Source organism: Petaurus breviceps, unplaced genomic scaffold, assembly GCF_028583685.1.
Source record: "Petaurus breviceps papuanus isolate PSGF00001 unplaced genomic scaffold, PetGlider_PUasm1.0 89488, whole genome shotgun sequence".
Lineage (NCBI taxonomy): Eukaryota > Metazoa > Chordata > Mammalia > Diprotodontia > Petauridae > Petaurus > Petaurus breviceps.
The window spans coordinates 1,811-28,187 of record NW_027187057.1 but is presented as its reverse complement, the minus strand read 5'-3'; the positions used below and the strand labels follow the sequence as shown (position 1 = coordinate 28,187).

General features: G+C 36.1%; 1 protein-coding gene across 1 annotated transcript in view; it reads left to right on the top strand.

The window, feature by feature from the left end:
- Window positions 1-25,024, top strand: part of LOC138176462 (dihydroxyacetone phosphate acyltransferase-like) — a 45,802-nt gene extending 20,778 nt beyond the window's left edge. Inside the window, 14 exon segments of the mRNA XM_069107252.1 lie at window positions 132-308; window positions 6,890-7,019; window positions 8,085-8,212; window positions 8,515-8,590; window positions 9,207-9,358; window positions 9,466-9,596; window positions 10,298-10,521; window positions 13,044-13,286; window positions 14,168-14,247; window positions 21,382-21,522; window positions 22,416-22,515; window positions 22,600-22,693; window positions 23,650-23,711; window positions 24,601-25,024. Of these exon segments, the coding sequence (XP_068963353.1) occupies window positions 132-308; window positions 6,890-7,019; window positions 8,085-8,212; window positions 8,515-8,590; window positions 9,207-9,358; window positions 9,466-9,596; window positions 10,298-10,521; window positions 13,044-13,286; window positions 14,168-14,247; window positions 21,382-21,522; window positions 22,416-22,515; window positions 22,600-22,693; window positions 23,650-23,711; window positions 24,601-24,644 (1,782 nt within the window). The 3' untranslated portion in view covers window positions 24,645-25,024.
- Window positions 25,025-26,377: the final 1,353 nt, after the last annotated feature.

Genomic DNA, 26,377 nt, shown 5'->3' with positions numbered 1-26,377 from the left:
ATTTTCTTGACTCCAGGCCCCATGCTTTATCCACTGTATCACCTAGCTGCCTTTTCATCTCATACTTCATCCTTATCTGAAAGAAAAAAATATCTATGCTTGTATATATCTTCTTTTCCATTTCTGTCCAGATCTCCAGGGAAACACACGAGTCTGCTGATATAATCCAAGAAGAAGCTTCTGTAATCCTGGATGAGATGGCTCACAAATTGCGTCTGGGAGCCATCCGATTTTTTGCTTTCAGTTTGAGTAAAGTGTTTAAATGTATTTATAAGAAGGTGTGTGTGAATGAAGAAGGTATACAGAGGGTGAGTATTGGCATAAACATTTAATTTAATTTTTTTTTGTTTTTTTTATTTCTTTTTAGTTTTCAACATTCACTTTTATAAAACGTTGAGTATTAAATTTTCTCCCCCTGATTTCCCTTCCCCTCCCCAGATAGCATGCAATTTGATAAAGGCTATAGTAAACATATTTTCACATTAGTCATGTTGGAAAGAAGAATTAGAACCAGTGGGAGAGAACACAAGAAAGAAGAAAAAAGAGAGAGCAAATAGTATGCTTTGATCTGCATTCAGACTTCTTTTTCTGGATGTGAATAGCATTTTCCATCATGGGTCTTTTGGAGTTGTCTTAGATCCTTGCATTGCTGAGAACAGCTAAGTTTATCAGAGTTATTCCTCCCATAGTGTTGCTATTTCTGTGTACAATGTTTTCCTTATTCTGCTCACTTCACTTAATCCATTACATTCTTATACCACAATTTGTTCAGCTATTCCCCAGTTGATGGGCATCCCGTCAATTATCAACTCTTGGCCACCACAAAAAGAACTGCTATAAATATTTTTGTACATGTGGGTCCTTTTCCCATTTTTATGATCTCTTTGGGATACAACCCTAGAAGTGGTATTGCTGGGTCAAAGGGTATGCACATTATTATAGCCCTTGGGGTGTAGTTCCAAATTGCTCTCCAGAATGGTATAATTAGTTCACAACTCCACCAACAATGTATTAATGTTCCAATTTTCCCACATTTTCTCTAACATTTCTAGTTTTCCTGTTTTGTCATATTAGCCAGTCTGATAGGTACCTCAGAGTTGTTTTCTTTTGCATTTCTCTAATCAGTAGTGATTTAGAGCATTTTTTTCATATTACTATAAATATAAATAGTTTTAATTTCTTCATCTGAAAATTGCCTGTTTATATCTTTTGACCATTTATCAGTTGGTTAATGTCTTGTAGTCTTATAAATTTGACTCAGCTCTTTATATATTTTAGAAATTCTGTCTTCATCAGAGATACCAACTATAAAAATTTTTTCCCAACTTTATGCTTCCCTTCTAAATCTTGGTTGCATAGACCTTTTTTTGCAAAAGCTTTTTAATTTAATGTAATAAAAATTATACATTTTGTATTTCATAATATTCTCTATCTTTTGATTGGTCATAAAATCTTCCATTCTCCATAAATTCCTATTCATAGTGTATTATCCTAGTGATAAGTTGCTGTAATCTTTTTGCTAATATTTTGTTTAAATTTTTTGCATTTATATTCATTAGGGAAATTGGTCTATAATTTTCTTTCTCTGTGTTGGCTCTTCCCAGTTTAGGTATTAGCACCATATTTGTATCATGAAAAGAATTTGGTAGGATTTCACCAATTTTCCCAAATAGTTTATATAGTATCGGAATTAATTATTCTTTTTTATATTGTTCTTTTTTTTTTATTTTTGGAGGGCAGTTGAGGTTAAGTGACTTTGCCTTCCTTCATATGGCTAGGTTTTTTTTGTGTGTGTGTGTGTTAAGTGCTTGAAGTCGGATCTGAACCGAGGACCTCCTGACTCCAGGGCCAGTTCTCTATTCACTGTGCCACTTAGCCGCCCCCTGGAATTAAGTATTCTTTAAATGATTGATAGAATTCACTTGTAAATCCATCTGGCCCTGGAGATTTTTTTTTCTTAAGGGTTTCATTGATGGCTTGTTCAATTTATTTTTCTAAAATGGAGTTATTTAAGTATTTTATTTCCTCTTCTTTTAATCTAAGCAATTCATATTTTTGTAAATATTCATGTTTCACTAGGATTGTCAAATTTATTGGAATACAATTGGGCAAAATAGCTCCTAATTTTTTTAAATTTCCTCTTCATTGGTGGAGAATTCACCCTTTTGATTTTTTGATACTGGTAATTTAGTTTTTTTCAAATGTTTTATTAACTTCTAGTTTACATCATTCATTTCTGCCAGATTTTGAGTTTTTCCCCTACCCACTGCCCCAAAATAGCGGTTCCACAGGATATCCCCTCCTCAAATCTGCTCTCTCCCATATCTTCTCCCATACCCCCTTCGACTTTTCCAGTAGGGCATAGTGGATCTCTATGCCCCAATGTCTGTATATCTTATTTCCCAATTATATGTAAAATAGTATTAATAATAGTATTTATATATTTTTAAACATTTGATTTTAAAGTTTGAATTCCAGATTCATTCCCTTCCTCCCTTGTCAACCACCCTTACTGGGAAGATAAGCAATTCAGTATAGGTTGTACATGTATAGCTGTGCAAAACATTGTCATAGTATATGTATTGTAAAAGACTGACTATATTTCCCTCCCTCTCATCCCACCTCCACCTCCTACTTGTTCTATTCTTTACTTTGATCCTGTCCCTTTCCAAAAGTGGGTGCTTCGAACTTCCCTCCCCCCAGCCTGCCCTCCCTTCCATCATCCCCTCTCTCATCCCCTTCCCCCCTACTCTCCTGTGAGGTACCCTATTTAGTGTGTATGTCATTGCCTCCCTGAGCCAGATTCAATGAGAATAAGGTTTTGCCTTTTTGCCTTCCTCTTCTTGCCCTCCATTGTAACCATTTTCCCTTGCCTCTTCTGTATGAGATTGTTTACCCCATTCTGTCTCTCCTCATCTCCTCTCATTATATTCCTCTCACCTCTTAATTTCACCTTTTAAGTATCATCCCTTCCTATTAAATTGGTCCTGTGCCCTCTATGTATACCTGTAAATATGTATACACACATTCATATATGTATTCATTTGCCCATATACCATCCTTCAACTATTTTCATACTGAAAAAAGTTTCATCAGTTGCAATTATCGTTTTTCCATGCAGGAATATAAATAGTTCAACTTTGATAATTTCCTTATGATTTCTTTTCCCTGTTTACCTTCTCAAGTTTTCCTTGCTTCTTGTATCTGAATATCAAATTTTCTATTCAACTCTGGTTTTTTCATCAAGAATGCTTGAAAGCCCTCTATTCCACTGAATGACCATATTTTTCCCTGAAACATGATACTCAGTTGTGCTGGGTAGGTGATTCGTAGTTTTAATCCCAGCTCCTTTACCCTCTGGAATATCATATTCCAAGCCCTTCTATCCCTCATGTTAGAAGCTGCCAGATCCTGTGTTATCCTGATTGTGTTTCCACAATATTCAAATTGTTTCTTCCTGGCTGCTTGTAATATTCTCTCCTTGATCTGGGAATTCCGGAACCTGACTCTAATGTTCCTAGGAGTTTTCTTTTTGGGATCTTTTTCAGGAGGTGACCAGTGAATTCTTTCAACCTCTACTTTGCCCTCTGGTTCTAAAACATCAGGGCATTTTTCCTTGAGAATTTCTTGGAGAATGATTTCTAGGTTCTTTCTTTGATGATGGCTTTCAGGTAGTCCAATAATTTTTCAGTTATCTCTCCTGCATCTATTTTCCAGGTCATTGGTTTTTCCCATGAGATATTTCACTTTGCCTTCTATTCTTTCATTTATTTGGATCTGTTTAACAGCATCTTGATTTCTCATAAAGTCACTAGCTTCTATTTGCTCCAATCTAATTCTGAAGGAATGATTCTCCTCAGTGAGCTTTTGAGATTCTTTTTCCATCTGGCAAATTGGGCTTTTTAAGGCATTCTTCTCCTCATTGCCTTTTGGAGCCTCTTTTGCCATTTGAGTTAGTCTATTTTTTAAGGTGTTATTTTCCTCAGTCAGGCTATTGACTCTCATTTCATAATTTTCTTGCATTGTTCTCATTTCTCTTCCCAATTTTTCCTCCACTTCTTTTATTTGCTCCTTAAGGTCCTCTATGGCCTGTAACCAGCTCGCATTTTTCTTTGAAGCTTTTGGTGCAGGAGTTCTGACTTCACTGTCTTCCTCCTGTTCCATGCTTGATCGTTTTTGTCACCAAAATAGGAGTGTAAAGTTGGGGTACCCTGTTTATTTTGATTCCTTTGCCTGCTTATGTCACCACTCAGTCACTTGACCCCTGGGCTTTTTGCCACAGTAGGACTCTGTGACCAGACAGGGGAGCTTCGTCCCAAACACTGAGGTTTTCTCAGCTGCCAATGGTATTAATTGGGTGCCCTCTCTGAAGCCTCCACGCACTCTGGCAAGCTGGTCATACAACCCAGGATCTTTGCCCTAGACCACAATCCAGATCCAAGCAGGTTAAAGCAAGAGCATTTATCCCTCAGACTGGTTGCTTGGTCCCCCTACAGTCTGCAGGCCAGGAGCTGAAGCTGCCATGTGGGGGCAGCTGCATGCAGTGTCTCCTCAGCAACTTCTTGCCCCGGGGAAAGAAGCTCAAGTACTCCCAACTACTGGCTCCCAAAGTCCACACTGCACTGACCTCTCACTGTGTCCTTAGCATCTATGTGTTGATAATTCTTGAAACCGCTACACCTGCTGGTGATCTGAAGTCCCTGCAGCCAGTGGTTGGTCAGGCCACCCTGGAGCTAAAACCTCTGGCTCCTGTGGGGCTGGGGTCGGTTCCCAGAGTGCTGTGCTGGCCGCTCGCTGCTGGCCTGCCGGGCTGTCCTCAACGGGAAGTTAGCTTCTCTGTGTCATTTTGTGGGTTCTGCAGCTCTAAAGTTTGTTCAGAGTCCCCTTTTACGTGAATTGGAGGTAGTGGGAGCTGGAGCCATGGAGGTCCTGTTTCTACTCCACCATCTTGACTCTGCCCCACCCTGATTTTTAGGTTTTTTTTTTTTTAATCAAATTAACCAAAGGATTATCTATTTTTTTCCTGTAAAACCAGGTCATAGTTCTTTTAATTGGTTCAATAGTTTTCTGAATTTCAATTTTATTGATTTCACCTTTGGTTTTCATAATTTCTAATGTGGTATTTTATTTAGGACTTTCAATTTGTTCTTTTCCTAGCTTTTTTTAGTTTCATGCCCAATTCATTGATCTCTTCTTTCTCTATTTTATTCATGTAAGCATTGAGAGATATAAAATTTTCTGTAAAAACTTCTTTGGTTGCATCCCATAAGTTTTGGTATGTTGTCTCATTATTGTCATTCTCTTGGATGAAGTTATTGATTATTTCTATGATTTATTGTTTGACCCAGTTATTCTTTGGGATTAGATTATTTAATTTCTAATTAGTTTTTAATCTATCTTTCCATGGCCCTTTATTACATTTAACTTTTATTGCATCATGGTCTGAAAAGGATGCATTTAATAGTTCTTCCTTTCTCATTGGATTATGAGGTTTTTAATGCCCTAGTACATGGTCATTTTTTGTGTAGGTGTCATTTACTACTGAGAAAAAGTTACATTCCTTTCTATCCCCATTCAGTTTTCTTCAGAGGTCTACCATATGTAACTTTTCTAAGATTCTGTTTATCTTCTTAATTTCTTTCTTGTTTATTTTGTGGTTAGATTTATGTAGTTCTGCAAGGGGGAGGTTAAGGTCCCCCACTAGCATAGTTTTGCTGTTTATTTCTTCCTGTAACTCATTTAACTTCTCCTCTAAGACTTTGGATGCTATACCACTTGGTACATATATGTTTAGTATTGATATTACTTCATTGTCTATGGTATCTTTTAGCAGGGTATAATTTCCTTCCTTATCCCTTATTATTAAATCTATTTTTGCTTTTACTTTGTCTGAGATCAAGATTGCTAACGCTGGTTTTTTTTTTTTACTTCAGCTGAAGCAAAATATATTATATTCCAGTCTTTTACCTTTACTCTGTGTGTCTATCTCTCTGTATTAAATGTGTTTCTTATAAACAACATATTGTAGGAATATGGTTTTTTATCCACTTCTGTTTTGTGGGAAAGTTCATCCCACTCATATTCACAGTTATGATTACTAACTTGGTCTTTCCATCCTATTTTTCCCTGTTTATAAACAATTTTAAAAGTGGGTCTACCCCTTAGCCACTCATAACTCATATTCATAACTTTCCGCCTAGGTGTAATATTTAAAAAAGTTGGCATAAAGCATGGTGGTTAAGAAATAGAATGAGCCACAAAGGTCAGAAGAGAATCTCATATATCTTGAAGCCATGATCTTGACAGCTTATTTTTAGTTAGAGAATATTTTGATATGTGCGCTTGTTCAGACAGCTGTGTGATCCCTAATTGCCCTTACTCTTCAGACCTTTCAGCCTCCCCTTTTCATATACTCCATTCACTTCCCTTTTTAGTGATTTCTTTTTTATTTTTCTCACACTTGTGGATTTGCTTCCTAATCTAATCATGAGTCAGTTCTCTATATTGCATATAGCTGAATTAGTTTTAGGTTTTGTGGTATCTGGTGCCAAGAGTAGATGTAAAACTCCTCAAATTGAGGTGAATATTTCTCTGTTTATTTGGTTCTAGAGAATGCTCTCTAGCACCTGAGCCATGAGACTTTAAATTCTCAGTTACCTTCTGCTATGGGAAATTGCTGAACTGAATCCCTGAAATAGTATTTTTAATGTCATTTCAGATTAAGTGGAAATGTGGAGATGGGGTAGAGGGCATGGATCCCAATGGATCATAGATTGGTAGTGTATTTCTATACCAAATATACAGATATTCTATCCTCCTCCTTTTCTTATTTGAGACAATTTGTAAAACAAATATAATTAAAATTGTACTATTCTTTCTTATTTTAAAGCTACAACGGGCTATCCAGGAGCATCCAGTTGTTCTGCTGCCTAGTCATAGAAGTTATATTGACTTTTTATTGCTGTCTTATGTTTTATACACCTATGATTTACCTGTGCCTGTCATTGCAGCAGGAATGGGCAAGTATTCTACTTTTAACAATTCATGTTCTAGGTAGACAGATTAGGAAAGCAGACAAATATTGAGGGAAACAAAAACTATGTAAATGTATAAATACTAAAAGTATTTACTTAATAAAGTTAAAATGTAACTGTCAGGGCCTAGAAGCTCTTTAAAAATATCCTTACTGTTTCCTGTGAAGATCTTTATCTGACATTTGGAGACATTGAGGCATATAGCTTTTGAGGATCTTATCTAAGTTTCTGACAGCTAAGATCAGATCTGCCTCTTTTTATTGAATCCATAATACTATTTATTAGTGGACAGACATTTTAGCCCAATTGACAGCTAGGTGGTATAGTAGATATAGCACTGGATTTGGAGTTAGGAAGATCTGAGTCACCAGCTGTGTGACTTTGGGCAAGTAAGTCATTCATCTGTCTCAGTCTCTTTCTCCTCTGCTATAAAATGAGGATAATAATCAAACTTACCTCACAGGATTGTTGTGAGGATCAAATGAACTCAGTTATGTAAAGTGTTTTGCAAACCTCAAAGTGCTACGTAAATGTTAGTCATTATAATGAGGATGATGATGATGAAAATGGAAGAGGAAGAGGAAGGGAAAGAAGGGCGGAGTAAGAGTAGTAGTGGGTAGCACAAGGCATGGCAGCCTAAACAAAATAAATTAATCATCACATTCATGTTGAAGGTATCACTTTGGGATCAACATAACCACATTAAGATTGTTGTGAACAAAGAGCTTTGCAAATTGTTTATAAATATAAGTTAAGCCACCCATCATTGCTAGTTAATGCTGACTTCAGACTGGATGGACATAGCTGTAATTAGTATTGTGAAGCATTGATCAGTAAAGCTTGCTGGACCACATCTGGCACATGATTTTTTTTTTCCACCCTTCTATTAGACCCAACTACTGGCTGATGTTAATCATCTTAGTGTAACTGGACCTTAGGAATATTTTACCTACATAGTATCATCTTTTACATTTAGATATGAGTTCACATCTTTAGAAAAATTAACTATGCTTGTAAATGAACATTAACATTAATGTTATGTGTTTTTAGACTTCCTGGGAATGAAATTGGTGGGTGAGCTGCTACGAATGTCAGGTGCCTTTTTCATGCGGCGTACATTTGGTGGAAATAAACTCTATTGGACTGTGTTCTCTGAATATGTAAAAACCATGTTACGGGTAAATACAACTAATTGCCAAACACTTTCATGTGAAGATTCAGTTATTTTCACTGAAGTTTTCTATTAGATGTCATTAAAATTGTTACAGTCTTCTAAACAGACTGCCTATCTTTTCTATTTGGGATGTGCAGTCTGTGTTTGATCAGTGTAACTCCCTTGATTAAGAATAAATGTAAATCCTTAGTTAAATGCTACTTGGAGGGCTGAAGGAGGAAACTTGGGGAAAGGAATCTAAATAAATATTTGCTACTTTGATTACTGTTACTGGGTCATTGTTTTCTTTTTCTCTCTCTCTTTAAGAATGGTTATGCTCCAGTTGAATTTTTCCTTGAAGGGACAAGAAGCCGTTCTGCTAAAACCTTGACTCCCAAATTTGGTAGGTCAATTTGCATATTGGATCATTGTAAGAGAGTTGGGTTGAGGGGGGGCCAGGTGGCTCAGCGAGTAAGAGCACCGACTCCAGTGTCGGGATGACCTGGATCAAATCCGGGCTCAGATACTCAGCACCACACCCAGAAATAACTGGCCGTGTAACCTTGAGCAAGTTACTTAACCCCGATTGCTTTACAAAAAAAAAGAGAGTTGGGTTGATTTTGAAGAGGATGGGAAATATTAGGCATAGCTGTTTCATTCTGGTATTTCATAAAACAGCATTTCTCTTTTTCCATGAACATAGTAATAGTCTTCAGTGCTTGTTTTTCTTATAGCTGGTATACAATATATTTAAATACATATTTTGGGGCGGCTAGGTGGTGCGGTGTATAGAGCACTGGCCCTGTAGTCAGGAGGACCTGAGTTCAAATTTGGCCTCAGACACTTAACACAAAAACTAGCCATGTGACCTTGGGCAAGTGACTTAACCCCAATTGCCCTCCAAAAAGCAAAAAAAAAATAAATACATACATACATATTTTTTTCATTTGCACTATGACTTATAATTTAATTTGATTATCCATCATCAGGAAGTATGAGCCATTTTCCTCTGTTTATAGGTCTTCTTAATATCGTGATGGAACCGTTTTTTAAGAGAGAAGTTTTTGACACCTACCTTGTTCCAATTAGCATCAGTTATGATAGACCATTAGAAGAAACTTTATATGCACATGAACTTTTAGGAGTTCCTAAGCCAAAGGAATCAACAGCTGTAAGTAAATATCTTCATTGCTAACCATAATGTAATTCTTATTAAAATTTTCGTGCTTCTCAAACTGATGCTTGTCTTTTCTTGTTGCCCTATACTGAAATTCTTAGGGCCTACTGAAAGCAAGGAAGATCCTCACTGAAAATTATGGAAGCATTCATGTGTACTTTGGAGAACCTTTATCACTCCGATCCATGGCACATGGGAAAATGAGTCGGGGTCCATATAACTTAGTCCCCAGGTAACAAGTGCTATGTTGTAATAAACTTCTGAAAAAAATAATCCTGAATATAAAATATATATGATTATGATTCTAATGATCACCACTTGGGATTAGAAGTTGATTTGCTTGTATAGCAAATTAGTGGACAGGCCAGGTTTCTGTTTCTCTCAGACTAGCTTTCAGTAATATACATACATATCTATATACGTATACATTATTAGGAAATACTTAGAACATTACTGATAGGTCAGCCAAATCCTCTATGCATGTTTATGTCTGTGGCCTCTAAAGAATAGACCTTTTTCACTTTTACAAAACTAAAAATCCTTAATCCAGGACTGTGAATATAGGACAGTACTTACTCTCTAATGATGGAGGGGGGACCTTCTGCCTTGGGGCCACATGTGGCTTTCTAGGTCCTCAAGTGTGGCTCTTTGTTTTATGGCCCCCAAGTTTTATAAAACTTGGATTCAGGCCACATATGGGACTCAAGACTGCAGGTTCCCCACCCCTGCATATAGACTTTGCAAAAATGGAAAGGTCTAAGATGATATTGTGGAAGATCTTATGCAGAATGGTTCTTGTTTGAAAGCTGTGAAAATACTTTATGAAGCAGTTTTTTAAAGATCGCCCACAAAGCAGGATCTCTTTCCTTTCCCAGCCTCTTCTCTATTCATATTGTCCTAGGTAGTAATTTTTTTTCTGGCTCTTTCTTTTAGACACATCCCCCAGAAACCATCTGAGGATATGTATACATTTGTCAGTCATGTTGCATATAAACTGGAACTTCTACAAATTGAAAATATGGTTCTGAACCCATGGAATCTAGTAGCCACTGTATTTCTTCAGAACTTACCAAAAATGGACTTTGATGTTTTGGTTAAAAAGACTGTCTGGCTGAAAGGTTTAACGCAGGCCTTTGGAGGATTTCTAGTTTGGTCTGGTATGTAGAAAGTTTGAACATTTTTTTCCCTTTATGTCTTTTTAAAAAAATTTTTTTTTTCTAAAGCAATTGGGGTTAAGTAACTTGCTCAAGGTTACACAGCCAATTTGATCTCCAGGTCATCCCGACACTGGAGCTGGTGCTCTTACTCGCTGAGCCACCTGGCCGCCCCTTCCTTTATGTCTTAATTTAAGAAGATGGTTCTCCTAAATTTTGAGGTACAGTCTCTTGAGTTAAAGCACTGGACTGAAAGGCAAAAAAAAAAAAGTATATTTGTTTTCCTCTGAAAAAAAATGGAGTTAATATCTACAATTTATTTGCCCCACAGTCTGTTAAAAAACTTCTGAGGAGTTGTCAAGCTTGGTACAATCCTTGACTGATGCCTGTTTTGTAAATATTCTTATGCAGTTATAAACATAATCTCTTGAGCATTGACTGTAGTAAAGCCAGAGTTGGAAGGCTTGAAAAGGGGTTTTTTAATTCACTTTCTAGGTTTGCCCTTTTAAGGAATTATCCTCCTTAAGACTGGTCATAACCATTTGTATAGGAAGCATGCCTACCATTTAAAATGCTATGCCTTTAAAGTTGGCTTAACTACCTGTGCAGGGATTATCTCTTCAGCTGCTAGAGGAATACCATTTATTGCTTTTTTAAGCTTCCCTTGTTATTAGAAATAACCACTCTTATAGGAAGGCATTTGCTTTTATTTTGTCTAAAGTTTTCTCAATTTCTAGCCTTCCCACCTTAAATATAAAGTTTTTATAATATATAGTATATAATAGAATGGAAAAGAATTTAAGTGCTTACCATATATCAGCTATGCTAAGCTCTGAATGGGAATACAAATTGAAAAATGACAAAGTTCCTGCCCCCAAATAACTCACATTCTGATCTGGGGAAAGAGGGGAACACCACTTGTAGGAGGGTTCAGCTGAGATAATCAGGGCAAATCAGAAATCCCAACTGAGAGTGAATATAAACAGGTGGAAAAGAACTACTTACAAACTTCTTGCCTCAGGTACCCTACCCATTCCTGCCTAATAAAGCATCGCACAAAGGGTACATAGTCTCAATCATTTACCTGTCTTGCCTCAGACATTTATTAGTTGTAACCTGTGACTTGGACAAGTCAGTTAACCTCTGTTTGTCTTGGTTTCCTTAATTGTAAAATAGAGATAAAAATAGCATATACCTCTCAGAGTTTTTGTGATGATCAAATGAGATAAAAAGTGCTTAGCACTGTGCCTAACACTTACTCTTTATAAATGCTAGCTATTGTTATTATGATCACCTCTGCCAAAGCTATAAGCAAACCACTTACAACTGCCTACCTAGCATGGATTGAAGGAAGGTTGCTTCCTTCACAAGAATATCTTCTCATCAGACAGTATCATTAGGTACAAAAAGGAGTGAAACAGGTTTAATACTTAATTTCTAGGACCACAGCCTCTTTGGTTTTACGATACCACATATACTTTCCTGATGAGATTTAATGTGATTTTTATGGGATTGCTTCTTGAACTATCTGTAATAGAATGGAAAGAGGTGAGAGCATAGAAACTGTCTTGCATCAGTGTAAACACATGACGAGTTCAAAAATAGTATTTCTTTGAAGTTACTTTTTTATCCTGGAGGATTATATTTTCTTCATCATTCATCTTCAGATGTTTAGATCTTATGATGTGTAGAGGCTTGAGAACCTCCAAACTGGTCACAACAAACTTTCATTTCCTTCTTAAGGCAATGGCACTTAGCAATCAGCTAGTTCAACTTTCATGGAAATATACCACCAGCTGATAGTGTCTGTCCATTCTTAATGCAAACTACAACATCTTAGGATCTTTGGATGATTTTCTTTCATGAATCCAGGAAGCATGTTTTGAACTAGTATTGGCTTGACATGATACCTCAGTAGGAAGAAATCATGCCAACTTTTCACCTCTTCAATCAAGGCACTTGCCATCATGATTTTCCCCATCTATGTAAAGCCAATGGTGTACATAATACAGATACTGCCATTTGGTAATGCTGATTCTAAGGTGGCATGCTAAATATGTTTTCTACCCATAATCATTTATCAAAGATATATATATATATATATATATGTATGTATGTGTGTGTATGTATGTATGTATGTATCAGTCACATTTTAATAGAGATTTAGTTTTTATGTGGATTTTTTTTTCATTTTTGAGGGATCAAAATGATGGTTGAAATGTGGCGTTATTTATTTTTAAAAACTCTTCAGTTGAAGAGGTAGATCAGGCAATGAAGAGAAATTTTTTTAAACATTAGAACCAAATCATACACATTCTTGGGTAGCTGACACATCTTTATTTTTATTCTTGGCAAAGAGGGATGATTTAAGATTGTGTGATAAATGTTGTAAGAGGCCTTAGAGGACAGAATATGTTTAGAAATTCCTTAAAAGCTTAAAAAATACTTATAAGACCTAAACACAAAATGAGATCCCTTCCATTTCCTTTTGTCATTTGTCTGCATCCTCTGTCTTATGTATGCAGATAATATAGCTGCTGATGAAGTTATACATTCTTCCATTCTTCTGCATTCTAACATCGTCAGTCTTACCAAGGATCAGGTGGTTCTGAAAGAGGAAACTGAAGGACAAGGAATTGCTGAAGGACTCATTTTCCATCATGTCACCATCCTCATGTGTGTGGCCTACAGGAATCAGCTGCTTAACATTTTTGTTCGTCCTTCTTTTGTGGCTGTATCACTGCAGATGACACCTGGTTTCAGGAAAGGTAACTTTCCAGAATATAATTGTGTGTTTTAAAAGGTTTGTCCATGATTTGTAGTGTGTGCAGCCTTCTTGATGTCCTATCTTCCATAATGCCTCATATTTAATTACATGGACTAGGGAATCTGTGGTACCCATAGGACCTTAAAGCTATGCCCAGGTATATAACCACCTAATTCTTTCTGCTTCCAAATTTAGAGTTCCAAGGGCACTTAGGACCATCTGATTCAATCCCTTCATTTTACAAGGAAACAGATATGAGGTGATGTGACTTCCACCTAAAAAATACATAAAAGATGTAGAAGTAATCATTCAACATATTCTGGGCTATAAAAGTCCTTTCCAGTAAGGAACTTACAGCCTAGGTGAAAAGTTAAGGTATGCCTAATAGTCATGTCTAGTGACAGATGTGTGTATCAGTGTGTAATGAACTGAAGAGGACCAAACACAGGGAAGATGAGAGCAGCAAGTGACTGGAGATCCAAAGATCCATCAGGAAATCATTGGTGTGGGATAACTAGGAGGGAAATATGAGAGACTTATAAGGAACTTTGGTGAACAACTTGAAATTTTGTTGATTACAAGTCCAATCTAAATAGAAATCTGGCTGTCAGCACCTGTAATCATTAAAAAAAAAAATAGGATTGTACTAAGGAAATTTGGTAATAGATATTGAGGCTCGTGTAAATTTGACCACATGGATGATTTCAACTTCTTTTAGTAGAACTGAATTCTCATTTCTGGGGTATATGAGTAAGAGTTGGGACAATGTCATCTTTGAAATGTTGCACTTTATTTCATAGATTGATTAGTATTTTCTAAAGATTTTTTTGGCTGCCTTGAAAAAAAGAGTATTGTAAACTTTGGTAATGAACTTATTTCCAGAGGACATCTACAGCTGCTTTGACTTCCTACGTGATGTGTTTTCAGATGAATTCATCTTCTTTCCAGAAAATGCACTGAAGGTAAAGCCTTTATAAACAAAACAGCATATTTGTAGTTTGAGTTCTGATGACATTAGTTACTTAGTGTGGCAGGGTTCAGAAAGAGGCTAAACTAGATGTGGTTTATTATTATTCTAAATCCAAGCATTTCTAACTCAGAGACATGTTCAAATTGACATTGTTCTCATGCTCTCAGATATCTCTACTCTAAGATAATTTGAGGTAACATTTGCAGGAATCTTGAACAAGGAAAAGTTTTTGATTAACATTCTACTCCATCAGTAGTAGTACCCTTTCCTATATTCCAAATACTATAATACTGGGGTTCTTAACCATTTTCTTGTCGTGGATCCCTTTGGCAATCTGTGAAGCTTATGGACCTCTTTTGAGAAAAACTGTTTTTAAATGCATAAAATAAAATACATAGGATTACAAAGGAAGCCAACAAATAAGTAATTTTTTTCCCATCAGGATGGTGGATCTCATTTTATGAACCCCTAGTATAATAGAACAATTACCATTTTTTCTCCTAAAACTACTCATTTCCTTCCTTGACCCCTCCCTTCAAGGATTAAAAGGAGATTCCTTCCCCTTATCCACATATTCTAGTTCATTCAGACAGAGGATACTGCCCTTAGGTGGGTCATAACTCTCATCCTTTCAGTGAGGGAAAGGCAATGATCTTAATTTGATAAGAGGTATTTTTTTAATATAAATTGTTCGCCAATTTTTTTTCTTTTTATTAAATTTCCTTTTCCTCCCTTAATATTATTTTAATTTTTTTCCAATTACATGTAAAGATAGTTTTCAACTTTCATTTTTATAAAATTTTGAGTTCCATATTTTTCTCCTCCCCCCAAAACAAGCGATCTGATATAAGTTATATGTGTGCAATCATGTTAAACATATTTATATGTTATTCATCTTGTGAAAGAAGAATTAGAACAAAAGGGAAAAACCACAGGAAAGAAAAAACAAAAGTGAAAATAGTATGCTTCAATCTGTATTCAGAATCCACAGTTCTTTCTGTGGATGTGGTTAGCATTTTCCATCATGAGTCTTTTGGAATTGCCTTGGATCATTATGTTTACTATTGTTAATGCATTTTTCCTTTCCTTAGCTTTTATTCTTACCTTTTATACACTTTGCTAAAGTGCAAACTGGAAAGGACTTTAGCTAAATATTTATTTCTTAATATTTTCAGTTGAATTCTAAGAACAGGCTATTAATATATTTATGAGCCTAGCGTACTTTTTGTAAGAGCAGGATATCAATGCAAGTTTTCTCATAGATGCTTTTTTCCAGAAAGTTGTTAGGTAAGACACACTTCCCCTCTCTGGAAAAATCAATAATGTATAAGTATTTTGCTTTTTAACTGCCTACCTTCTCCTATACCCCAAATACGGTGACAGTATCACTTTCCACCCTAGTAACATGTTTTGCAAGTGTAAAACCAATTGATATAAAAGAATTATAGCTATTTTTGGATAAAGAAGCCCTTTTCTTCCTTTAAAACAGTAGTTTCCATTATATTTGTTTAAAATAAGTAAAGACATTTTGCTAAATGCAGGAAAATCATATGTATAATATAACTCTTTTTCTTCCTTCTTTGGATCTGGACATTCTAAATATCTGTTTTGCTTAATTATGGTTTATTAAATTTTTTTACATTCATATCTCATTTCATCTTTACTACAACACTGTGAGGTATGCAAAACAGGTAAGTTGTCCAAGTCTCATGACTCCCAGGCAACTGCTTTTTCTCTTTATCATTTGCCTCTTTAATGTAAACAATATATGACTTGACAGTTTTCACATAATTAAAATACTAGAAAATAATCACTAAGACTATACTTTACATAATTTAATTTTTGAATAGCACTTGAGAATCTTGTACTTTCTAAATCATTATGAATACCAATTATATTGCTGCACAGGGGAAATATTCATATCTGCACAAAGAAAATGGACATATTGGTTAATAGAGATTTACAGTTGAGGGTATGCTAGATCCTCAAGAATTCTACCTTTACCAAAGGGTATAACATTTAAAATATTCAAGAAAAAGTTAAATGAGTTAAAGGAAAAAATAAATAGTAAAACTATAGTTGTGGGGGAGATCAGTTTACCCATCTCAGACTTATGTAAATCTAAACCAAAAAATAAAAAACAAATGAAGGACTCACATATAGTTTTATAAAAGTTAGATTATGCTAGATCTCTGGAGAATATTAAATGGGAATATACCTGTTCTCAGCTTAACTATACATTAGGGCATTAAAAACCTTAAAAGATTTTGACCTTGATGCCTCATCTTGGCAAAGGGGTATTTGGCTGTTCTTTGTATTCCTAGCATTTAACTCAATTCCTGTCATTGAGCTAAATTATTGATTGTTGTTCACTAATTTCAATTGTGTCTGACTTTTTGTGACCCCATTTTGAGGTTTTTTTTGACAAAGATATTCAAGTGGTTTGCCATTTCCTTCTCTAGCTAATTTTTACACATAGGAAACTGAGACAAACAGGGTTACATACCTTGCCCAGGGCCACACAGCTAGTAAGTGTCTGAGGCTGGATTTGAACTCAAGGAGATGAATCTTCCTGACTCCAGGTCCAGTGCTCTATCCACTTTGACACCTCACTGCCCCGTGCCTGGCACGTTCATTACCAGAAGGGTAATTAAAAGAAGTTCATTACAAGTAGGGTAATTACTGAGTAATGAATTTTTTGGTAATGGAAACCCATGGATCACAGATTATTAAAGAGCCTCTCTGTAGGTCTCCATGTTCCTTCAATAATTAGGGAACTGAAAGAGTATTGCTCTTTGGGAAGGAATCTCTGGACTTACCTCCTAGAAGGTTGTTTGCAAGCTTTACTTTGTAGTGGTGCACATACTGCTTGATAAACATGGTTTCATCAAGTAAAAATTAAAAAAGAGAAGGAATTTCACAGGAATGAAATTACGTGAGCTAGTATGGTACAAGTAAAGAGAGGCAAAAGTGACTTAGAAGAGATAGTGATGCTGTCTAGGCAGTGCTGAGAGGCCCAGTTAGGATGCTTCAAGACACCTGGAGAGACTGAGTCTTTAACTCTAGTTCCAAAGAAAACTGTAGCTAACTGGTATACAAGACTGGAGAGTAGAATAACTGAACAGAGAATGCTTATGGACAATATTTTCTAATATTCAATTATGTATTTAAATGGACTGTGTCCTTGTCCCACTGTATTGAGTCTGAGGGGAAATGAAGGGGTATTTAACTTTGTCTCAGCCTGAGTGGGCCATCATCCAGGCATGGAGGCTAAACACATTTGCTATCTTACTCAGATTATCACTGTTTACTTCACATTCTACTCAATTAAATGTCATTTGCTTTAGAGTAATATGTCATTTGGTCTGATCTGGTATAGAGATACATTGGGATAAGAACTCAGAGCTATGGTTTTGAATAGAAAAGTGCCATAACGAGGTGGCCATATCAGGGGGCCCTAGCTTGCTATATAAAATGACCCTTGACCCTGAACAAATCCCATGCACTTCGGCAGTGATGATGATAGTGGCAGAAAATAGGGTAAAAGGTGCTAGGTATCAGATAGTTTTTAGACATTTACTGTTGGTATTCTAAATATAAGGACATTGTTTAGCAACTCAGTGAAAATACTATTGGAATAATTGAATGATATCAGTCTTGATATATTAACTACAAATGAAGCCAGAAGATGAAGAAATTTCAGCTAAGTGGATAGAAAGCTCACAGGTTCTCCTTAGTAAAACCAATAAAAGAATTGGCAGAGTTACTTTTATCGTTTTTCAAAGGAAAAATAGACACATCCTTTTGGGGGAACAATTAGTCATCTTAAATTACAGTGTCATAAGAAGCTTATGTACCAAAATCTGCAAAGAATGAGGAGGTAGAGAAATTCTATGAAGACATAAGACCCTCCAAACTCCATCAACATATACTGTAATACTTGTATAGCTTCTGTTATGAAGGTGGGCAGTGAAAGTTTGAAGGGAAAAGGTGGGGGAAAATGTGTTGGAAATATAGGTGAAAATCAAGAGATCAAGGGATCCGAAGTTTGGAGATTACATAGAATTTCATATTTTCATAATTTCATATTGAATATTTTCTTTAAGAAGAATGACTAGACATTGTGAGCATTAAATAGTATCACAAAATTAAATTAAAATCCTAAAAATGGTATCTTAGCAGATAGGAAATAACTGGTTACTGATGTTGAAGTAATTTTAAAATATATATATTATCTTGTGTTTTTACTTCAACTTAATTTCCCTCAAAACCGACATTGTAATAAAAAGGTGGGGGGGGAGCAGTTCAGTACAGCTAACCAACACAGTATTTGACATCCATAATCCTCCCTCTGCAAAAAGAGGAAGTGCATTTTCTCAATTATTCTCTGGGGCCCAAGCTTGCTTCTTTATTGTAAAGCCTTTAAATGGACTACTCATTTAATGCATTTAATAGACAGTATTCAGTTTCATTTTTTTATACTCTCAGTTTATATTGTTGTAGTTATCATATATATTGTTTTCTTGGTTCTGCCTACTTCATTCAGCACCAGTTCATAAGTCTTCTGATGTTTTTCTAAATTCTCTATATTCATTGCTTCCTACAAAATTACATTACTGTAACATTACATTCATATACTACAATTTGGTCATTCCTCAATTAACAGGCATCTTAATTTATTTACAGTTCTTTATTATAAGAAATGTCATCACGATTACTTGGGTGTACATGGGACATTTCTTTCTATCTTACCTTCCTGGGGCATATGCCTAGCATTTGGAGCTCTGGGAAACAGGGTATGGATATTTTAGTCCCTTTCATAAAGCATAATTCAATATTGCTTTCCAGAAAGATTGCCTCAGAAATTGCTCTATCAGAAATAAATGTATGCCTGTCTTGGACCCATTTCTTAATCTGCTGTCTATATGTAGTCAGACCATTGACTTGTATTGATCAGAAGCAACATTGAGTTTTTTAAATAACATAGCATGTGATTAAAACAATTTGTATTTAACCTATATTTAGACAAACTTGTTTCTTAATTCAATTTTATTTTCACTTCCTAATTTATTCCCTTCCGTCTTCCTCTCTCCTATCCTTTGAGAAGGCAAGGAAAACAAATCTGTGTAGCAAATCAAAACAAATCCCTGAATTAGCCATGTTTGAAAGACAGAAAGAAGAAAGAAAAGAAAACGTGTTTAAGTCTTGCACTGTGAGTCCATCACCTCTCTGCAGGTGGATAGCGTATTTCATCACAAGTTCTTTGGATTTATGGTTGGTCATTATATGGATCAGATTTCCTAAGTCTTTCAGAGTGTGAACAGACGATTTTGAGACAGCACAATGGATAAACGAATGTAGATGGGAACCATTACAATTTCTTGTGGAAGTTTAAACAGTATAAAGCACCCGCCAGAAAGCCAAAAAAGCCTAGTCTAAGTCAACAAATCTTTGATTGCCTTGCAAAATGGAGAAATATGTTGACCAAGGGTGAATATAAATTCACTGGAAAATCCAAGGGGGATGGGGGGGTGGCGGGGAGAGGTGAATTATATGAGTAGGCCTCAAGCACTCAAATAGTCTCTCTAATCACATCAGTTTTGAAGTTTCTTCCAGTGATGGAAATTAAATCTCATCCATGCCTACCCAAACTGATTCTTGTTCATGTTCTCCTATGTTTATCACAGGAGGTCTACCTTATGTACTGGAAGCCTTTCTTGATTTCTCATATTGGAGGACTATAGAGCCATAATAAGTAAAAATGGTACAGTTATATTGGAGACAACCTGTGATTGGCTGTTGTGGGGAGGGTATGATGCAATGATATGACCCATCTTCTGATTAGTTAACCTCACAGTCCTTGGGGTCATGCCATGGCCCCCACTAAACTAACATCACCACATTTCACTACTATACTATCTCTTGCTACTATTAGCTAGTAAAAGTAGCTATGTCTCTCACCCTAGCATACCCATACCCTGCTTCCCAGATCACTGTTGGGGTACAATAGGTACCCACTAGGTGGGCTCTGTGCTCTAGGTCAGTGACTCCCCACCACTCCCAACTTACCTTTCTATTTTCCATGGAACAGTGAGTTGCATAGGATGGCTAGATATGGATGGGTTTTGATATGCATCACAGTTCTCATTTTGTTCCCATAATCCACCCAGTCTTCTGAATTTCCTGAGAGTACCATCATTATAGTCACTCAAGTGGACAACTTTGGTATCATCCCCCCTTACTTCACATATGCAGTCAGTTGCTAAATATTGTCATGTTGATCTCATATGATCTCTAGTTTCTGTTCCTTTCTCTCTGCCCACAGCAAATACCTTGGATCAGATCCTTATCATGTCTTATCTGGACTTTTGAAATAGCCCCCAAATTGGTTTTCCTGCCTCAAGTGTTTCCCCTTCCAATCTATATTCCACACAGTTGCTAAAGTGATTTTCCTAAAGTGACCATGTCACTCCCTTTTGACTCTAGGATCAAATAGTATTGTACTTTTGCCTCATCCTCCAATAATTTCTATTGCTGTATGCTTTGTAACATACATATATATGTTATTAGTACAGTAGGACATGTATGCATTTGCTAAATGTGGAAATATATACATATCAGGAGGGTATACTCAAACACTTTTAAGTAATAGGAGCACATTATCAAAAGAGTTAGGAGACCACAAGTCTAGAAGACCAATTAAAATGAAACTTGAAATCACTCAGATCAGGATATGCCAAAGATAAAAATTCCTATTTAAGATAATAGGGCCTGGCTATGCTTAACTAAGGGCAGACATAGGTTTGCAGGTAATGTAGTAGATTCCTACATATGAGTGGCGGGTAAATTTGGTCCATAGGAAGCTGTAGCAATTTTCAAAATAGTAAAAAATTTATGTTGGTTTGTTTCAGAAACTAAACATGCATTTTTAGGGTGTTATCTATCAAAATGTCACCAGGTCTGCCAACTCCCTTTCCAACTATCATTTGAAAGGTTGTTCAATTAACTGCAATGTTGGTATTTTTCCTAGGAGGAGGAGGACTGGCTGCACTTCTTGAGGGTAGTAGTCCATTTAACTTTCCAGTTGGCAAGTATGATCTTCTTATTTCCTTTTGCCTCTTTTCAGGACTTTGAAGAAGGCTGTTACCTGCTTACTAAAAATGAAACCATTCAAGTGACTCCACAAGACATTTTAGTTACAGACAAAGGAGATACTGTGGTATCATTTTTAGCATTACTCTTTAAGCCCTTTGTGGAAAGTTATCGGGTATGTAATTGTTGATAAATCTTATTCTTCCTCTTCTTTCACTAAGGATATTTTTTTTCTCAGAATTTGACCTGTCTTCTCTCAGATGATATATTTCATTAAGAGACTGCTCATTCACCAGCATTTTGGGTCCAGCGGTAGTTGACAAGGGAAGTTTCAAATAGAGTTATAACCTCTATACATAAATGCTACCTCAGTGAATTGCCTCACAAAAAGGCTCAGAAATGACTAGATTTTTTTTAAACCTTGCCAAGAAGTACACACTGAAGATTAGCCAGATGAGAAAAAGCATCCCACTTTGAGTTATCTATAGGAATTTAGAAAACCTATGGGTGTCCTTCCAACTTATTTAGGTACTCTAGTTGAGATTTTACTTTGGTGGAGCTTCTCTTAACCAAATGTCTCACAACATCCAGGCTGATCATTCACTTTATCCTTACATAGTACATAATATGCATGACTGTGGAGAATACATATATGTCACAGAATCTCAAAGTTAAAAGGGATTTCTAAAGGCATCTATCTAGTCCAAACTGTTAACTGGGAATTTAATCTGTGTATAGTCATCCAACCTTCACTTGAGGACTTCTAGTGAGAAAGAATCCTGTACCTACTGAGGCAGGTCACTCTATTTTTGGAGAACGTCAGTATTTGGCAGTTTGCCCTTCAGCTGAAATGAAAGCTGCAGCCTATGCAACCTCCTTCTGGGGCCAAATGGGACAAGTCTCATCAGGCTTATAAATGAGCTCTCTTATTAAGAGCTTATTATTCTCTTATATTAAGAGAATGATATATTTATTCTGCCATTATACCACCAAATCCTATAATATAGATATAGTCATTGATGGTGTTTAAACTTTTTTCTTTCTCTTTTCCCCCACTTAAAAATTCAGATCATTTGCCAATATCTCCTGAAAGAAGAAAATGAATGGTTCACTGAGAAGCAATACATAACTGGACTCAGAAACTATACTTACTATCTTCTTGAATCAGGTCAGTCTCACAATCACAGTGGTGGGTAACTTCTTTCAATACATGACCAAAAAGTCCATTGACTTTCACTTGCCCTCTTTTTAGGAGACTGTCAGTGTTATGAGCTGCTTTCTTCTGATGTGCACAAAAACGCATTAGTGGCTCTTGTTCGACTGGGTGCAGTTTCAAAAAACAAGTCGTAAGTGGCACGATATTGCTGGTGGTTCTCTGGGAAACAGATCCTAATTGATGTGACTTTTATATGAAAACTAGTTATTTGTACCTAAATATATGTTGGTTCATTGTGCATCATGTATATATGATTTAGATAAGCTAGGCAGATGACAATGTATTTGTATTTATTTACATTCAAAGAGGTCTCAACTGTATGTACGACAATTACCAATGAGCCAAACATGCAGCCCTTTTTGTACTATAAACACAAAAGACTCTTCCTTAATTAGTTCTGCCAAGAGAAGTGAATGTTAAAAAAAAAAAAAAGGCAAATATATGACCTGTCAATTTTGTATCAAAAGAAAAATCATGTAGGGTTAATCATTACATATTTTGTGAATGATATTCACACCTAATATTTGCTGAAATTCATATGACAACCCAAGGCTTCTGAGAACTGCACTAGGGCCTATCTTGGGCAATGTTGCAACCAAAAAGTATATCTTTAGGTTTTCAGGTTCTCTTGTGTATTTTCTAAATCAGTCCTTCCTCAGAACTAGGGCTCAGTGACTTCTTGTTTGTTTTTTTCATTCCCTTCCCTCCCCATGGAAATATGATTTCTGGATAAGATTTGGCAAATAGATTCACTCCAAGGTATAAATGATATTAAATATATCAAGATATAAATGATATATAAATAACACTTAATGTGTTTACCTTCTTAAGAGAATATGCCTTTTAGTAGGTGTCTTATTCCTCTTAGCTGTGGTGAAAGGAATGAAGCTGAAGATGAGAATTGAAAAATTGACTTTGGGAGGATTTGTGTGAAATGACACCATTAGAGTTATGTCAGCATCATTTATTCTTAATTTCCCCTGAATGAGACAATTTAAAATTGTTGCCATTATATACTAGTGATATAGCTATAATATAACATTTGCCTCTTTTTTGTGAAATAACATTATTAATTTTTCTTCTTAGAACTGATGAGTATACATATAAGGTGAATGACGAAGCCACCATAAAGTTAGAAGAAATGCTTGGTAAGTTCTACTCATCAAAAAGTGATAGTTGGCTTTGCTCGCACATGCATGTAACCCCTGGGGATTACTGGGAAGGCTCATGAAAAGAGATCACTTGAGCTCAGGAGTTATGAAAGAGGTGCCCTCTCTTTTTTTTTTTTTTTGCCTTTTGGAGGGCAGTTGGGGTTAAGTAAGTTGCCCAAGATTACGTGACTACTTTTTTTGTGTGGGTTTTAAGTGTCTGAGGCTGGAACCAAACTCGAGTTCTCCTGACTCTGGGGCTGGTGCTTTACTCACTGTGCCACCTAGCCACCCCCAAGGTGTCTTCTCTTAAGTCCATCATTACTACAAGGAGCCCTCAGGGTCAGGGGGCACCAAGTTGCCCAGGAGGGGCCAAACAGCCTAGGTCAAAGCTTTTGTCCTGATAAGTGCTGGGACTGGGTCTATAAGTAAACAGTGGACTTTCAGCTTGGAAATACAGGGAGAACCAGTATCAACAACAACAAAAAAGCCATAGCATATTATAATGTATTTATTGGTATTTATAATAAGAGGCAATGAATAGTGCTGGACATGTGCTCAGGTAGACCTGGGTCGAAATTCCCTTTTTTGACATTTAGTAGGAGAATCTTCTGAGTTGGCTGAAATTTCATCAATGTGGTTTCTGGTACTTAGATAGGTATATAGTTCAGCAGCCAATAGTGAATATATTTCCTACTTGATAGGACCTACCAGAACATAAGGTCTTCTTGCATACAATTTAAAATTAGCTTGGTGTGTTGATGAATAAGGTATCCTCCTTGATTGGAGGAGTAATGCTTAAATAGTATAATACATAAGGAAACAGTGACATGAAAACTGTTTATTTCATCATTACTTGATGAGCACTTTCTTGTCACCCTCTCCTTAGGTGCCAGAAGACCCATAGGAAAACCAGTGGCAGCAAGACTTTAACCTTTCCCTGCAGTTGGGTAAGGAAGAATGTTGCAGAATGACTATTTAAAAACAAAGCAGGAATTCGAAAGAAAATGCATTACCTTTAATCCCTCTGACTTCTCTGGAAGTATCTAATAAAGGAGAAAAGGGGGTTCAACTGAAGTAATGAGTATGGGCCTTTGAACTCTGATGCTAAAAACTGCATTTGTATCATCTTCTCTGAGTGTTTTTGAATAAAATATTCTTTTGGATACATATTTGAAAAAAAACATAGCACAACTACTACTTCACTACCAACTCTAAGCTTCTTACATAGGGTATTCCATTTCTGTAGATTTATTCATTAATGTGTAACTTAGAAAAGAAAATGTTTAAATAAAAAAAGAAAGATATGGAAAGGGGTTGGTCATCTATTCCAATTGCAATGCCTTCTTTAAAAACAATTGCTTACCAATACCATGATAAATAGATGTAAATAAATGGTAAATGCCAAATTATTATTACCAAATCTAAATCCACATTATTTTTAGGTTACCCACAAGAACTGACAAGATACATAACTCAAAACATAAAATGAAAGTATAATATGCCTTGAATCTATAACAAAAGGAAACCTTTGAGAGCTAACGTGTTTATTATAAGGATATAGTACTGGTTGTAAGATGGGTGATTGGGGTGGGAACTCACTAACTGAAAGAAAATTTTTTCAAATTTTTCTGAAAGGGAAAGCATTCAGTTCACCTGCTCTAGCATTACTTTCCTCACTGCTATAGGATTAGAGACACTGTTCTGTTATACTTTTTAAGCCAAGATGTAAAATGGTTATCCTTTCTAATATTTTATGTATTTGAATTTATATCCCTGAATTACTGGTCATAGTGGAAGAGTCAGAATTCTCCTTGTTCCTCTTTGCCATGTAAAACTGTCCCTCTACCATCTTAACTCCATAACTTTGAATTCAGTGCTTAGCTCAGTCTTTGTCTCCTCCCCAATTCCTTCCTTCATACTAAAGGACTTTGACAAACATATTGATACTACTCCATACAACCAAACTTCCCTTCCACAGTTAACTACTCATTGCTTGTGACCTATTCTATCCCACCAAAGCTACACATAGAAAGAGAAATGGATATACAATTGCTCTTGGCCAACATTCATTTCAAAAAACTTGGAAATTGATTTGGTCATCATTTGATATTACACTTTTCCTTTTGCTTTACAACCTTTCAGATGTTCATATTTGCCATAACCTCCAATCTCTTCATTCCCCAGGCCTTGCCTAAGTCATTACCCCTGCACTGGCTATTTGCTCCTCCCTTCCAAACCATGACCCATTGGTGAATTAGTTCACTTCTATGCCATCCGTTATTCTGAAGTCACTTTCCTCTTTATATTATCATTGATCTTGACCTGCCAACCCCCAACTTTGAATTTTTCCCATCACACACTACCTTCAATCCTATTCATGCACTTAGGAAAGAAGCTGGAGAAATAAATGAAACTATGCTGACTGGGTCCATTAGAAACATGTTACATAATTTAAAGTGGGCTCTTAACTGCACCTAGGCAACTCTCTTTTATAATTCCCTAATTTACCTTTTTATCCTGTTCACCTTAGAGACTTGCAAACCTTTTCACCCTCCCACCAAACCTCCTCTAGCTCACCTTTGACACTGTCAATTATCCTCCCCATGAATCCACTTTGACACTTTCAGTTGCCCTTTTTCTCCTTTTGTTTTTCATAACACTGC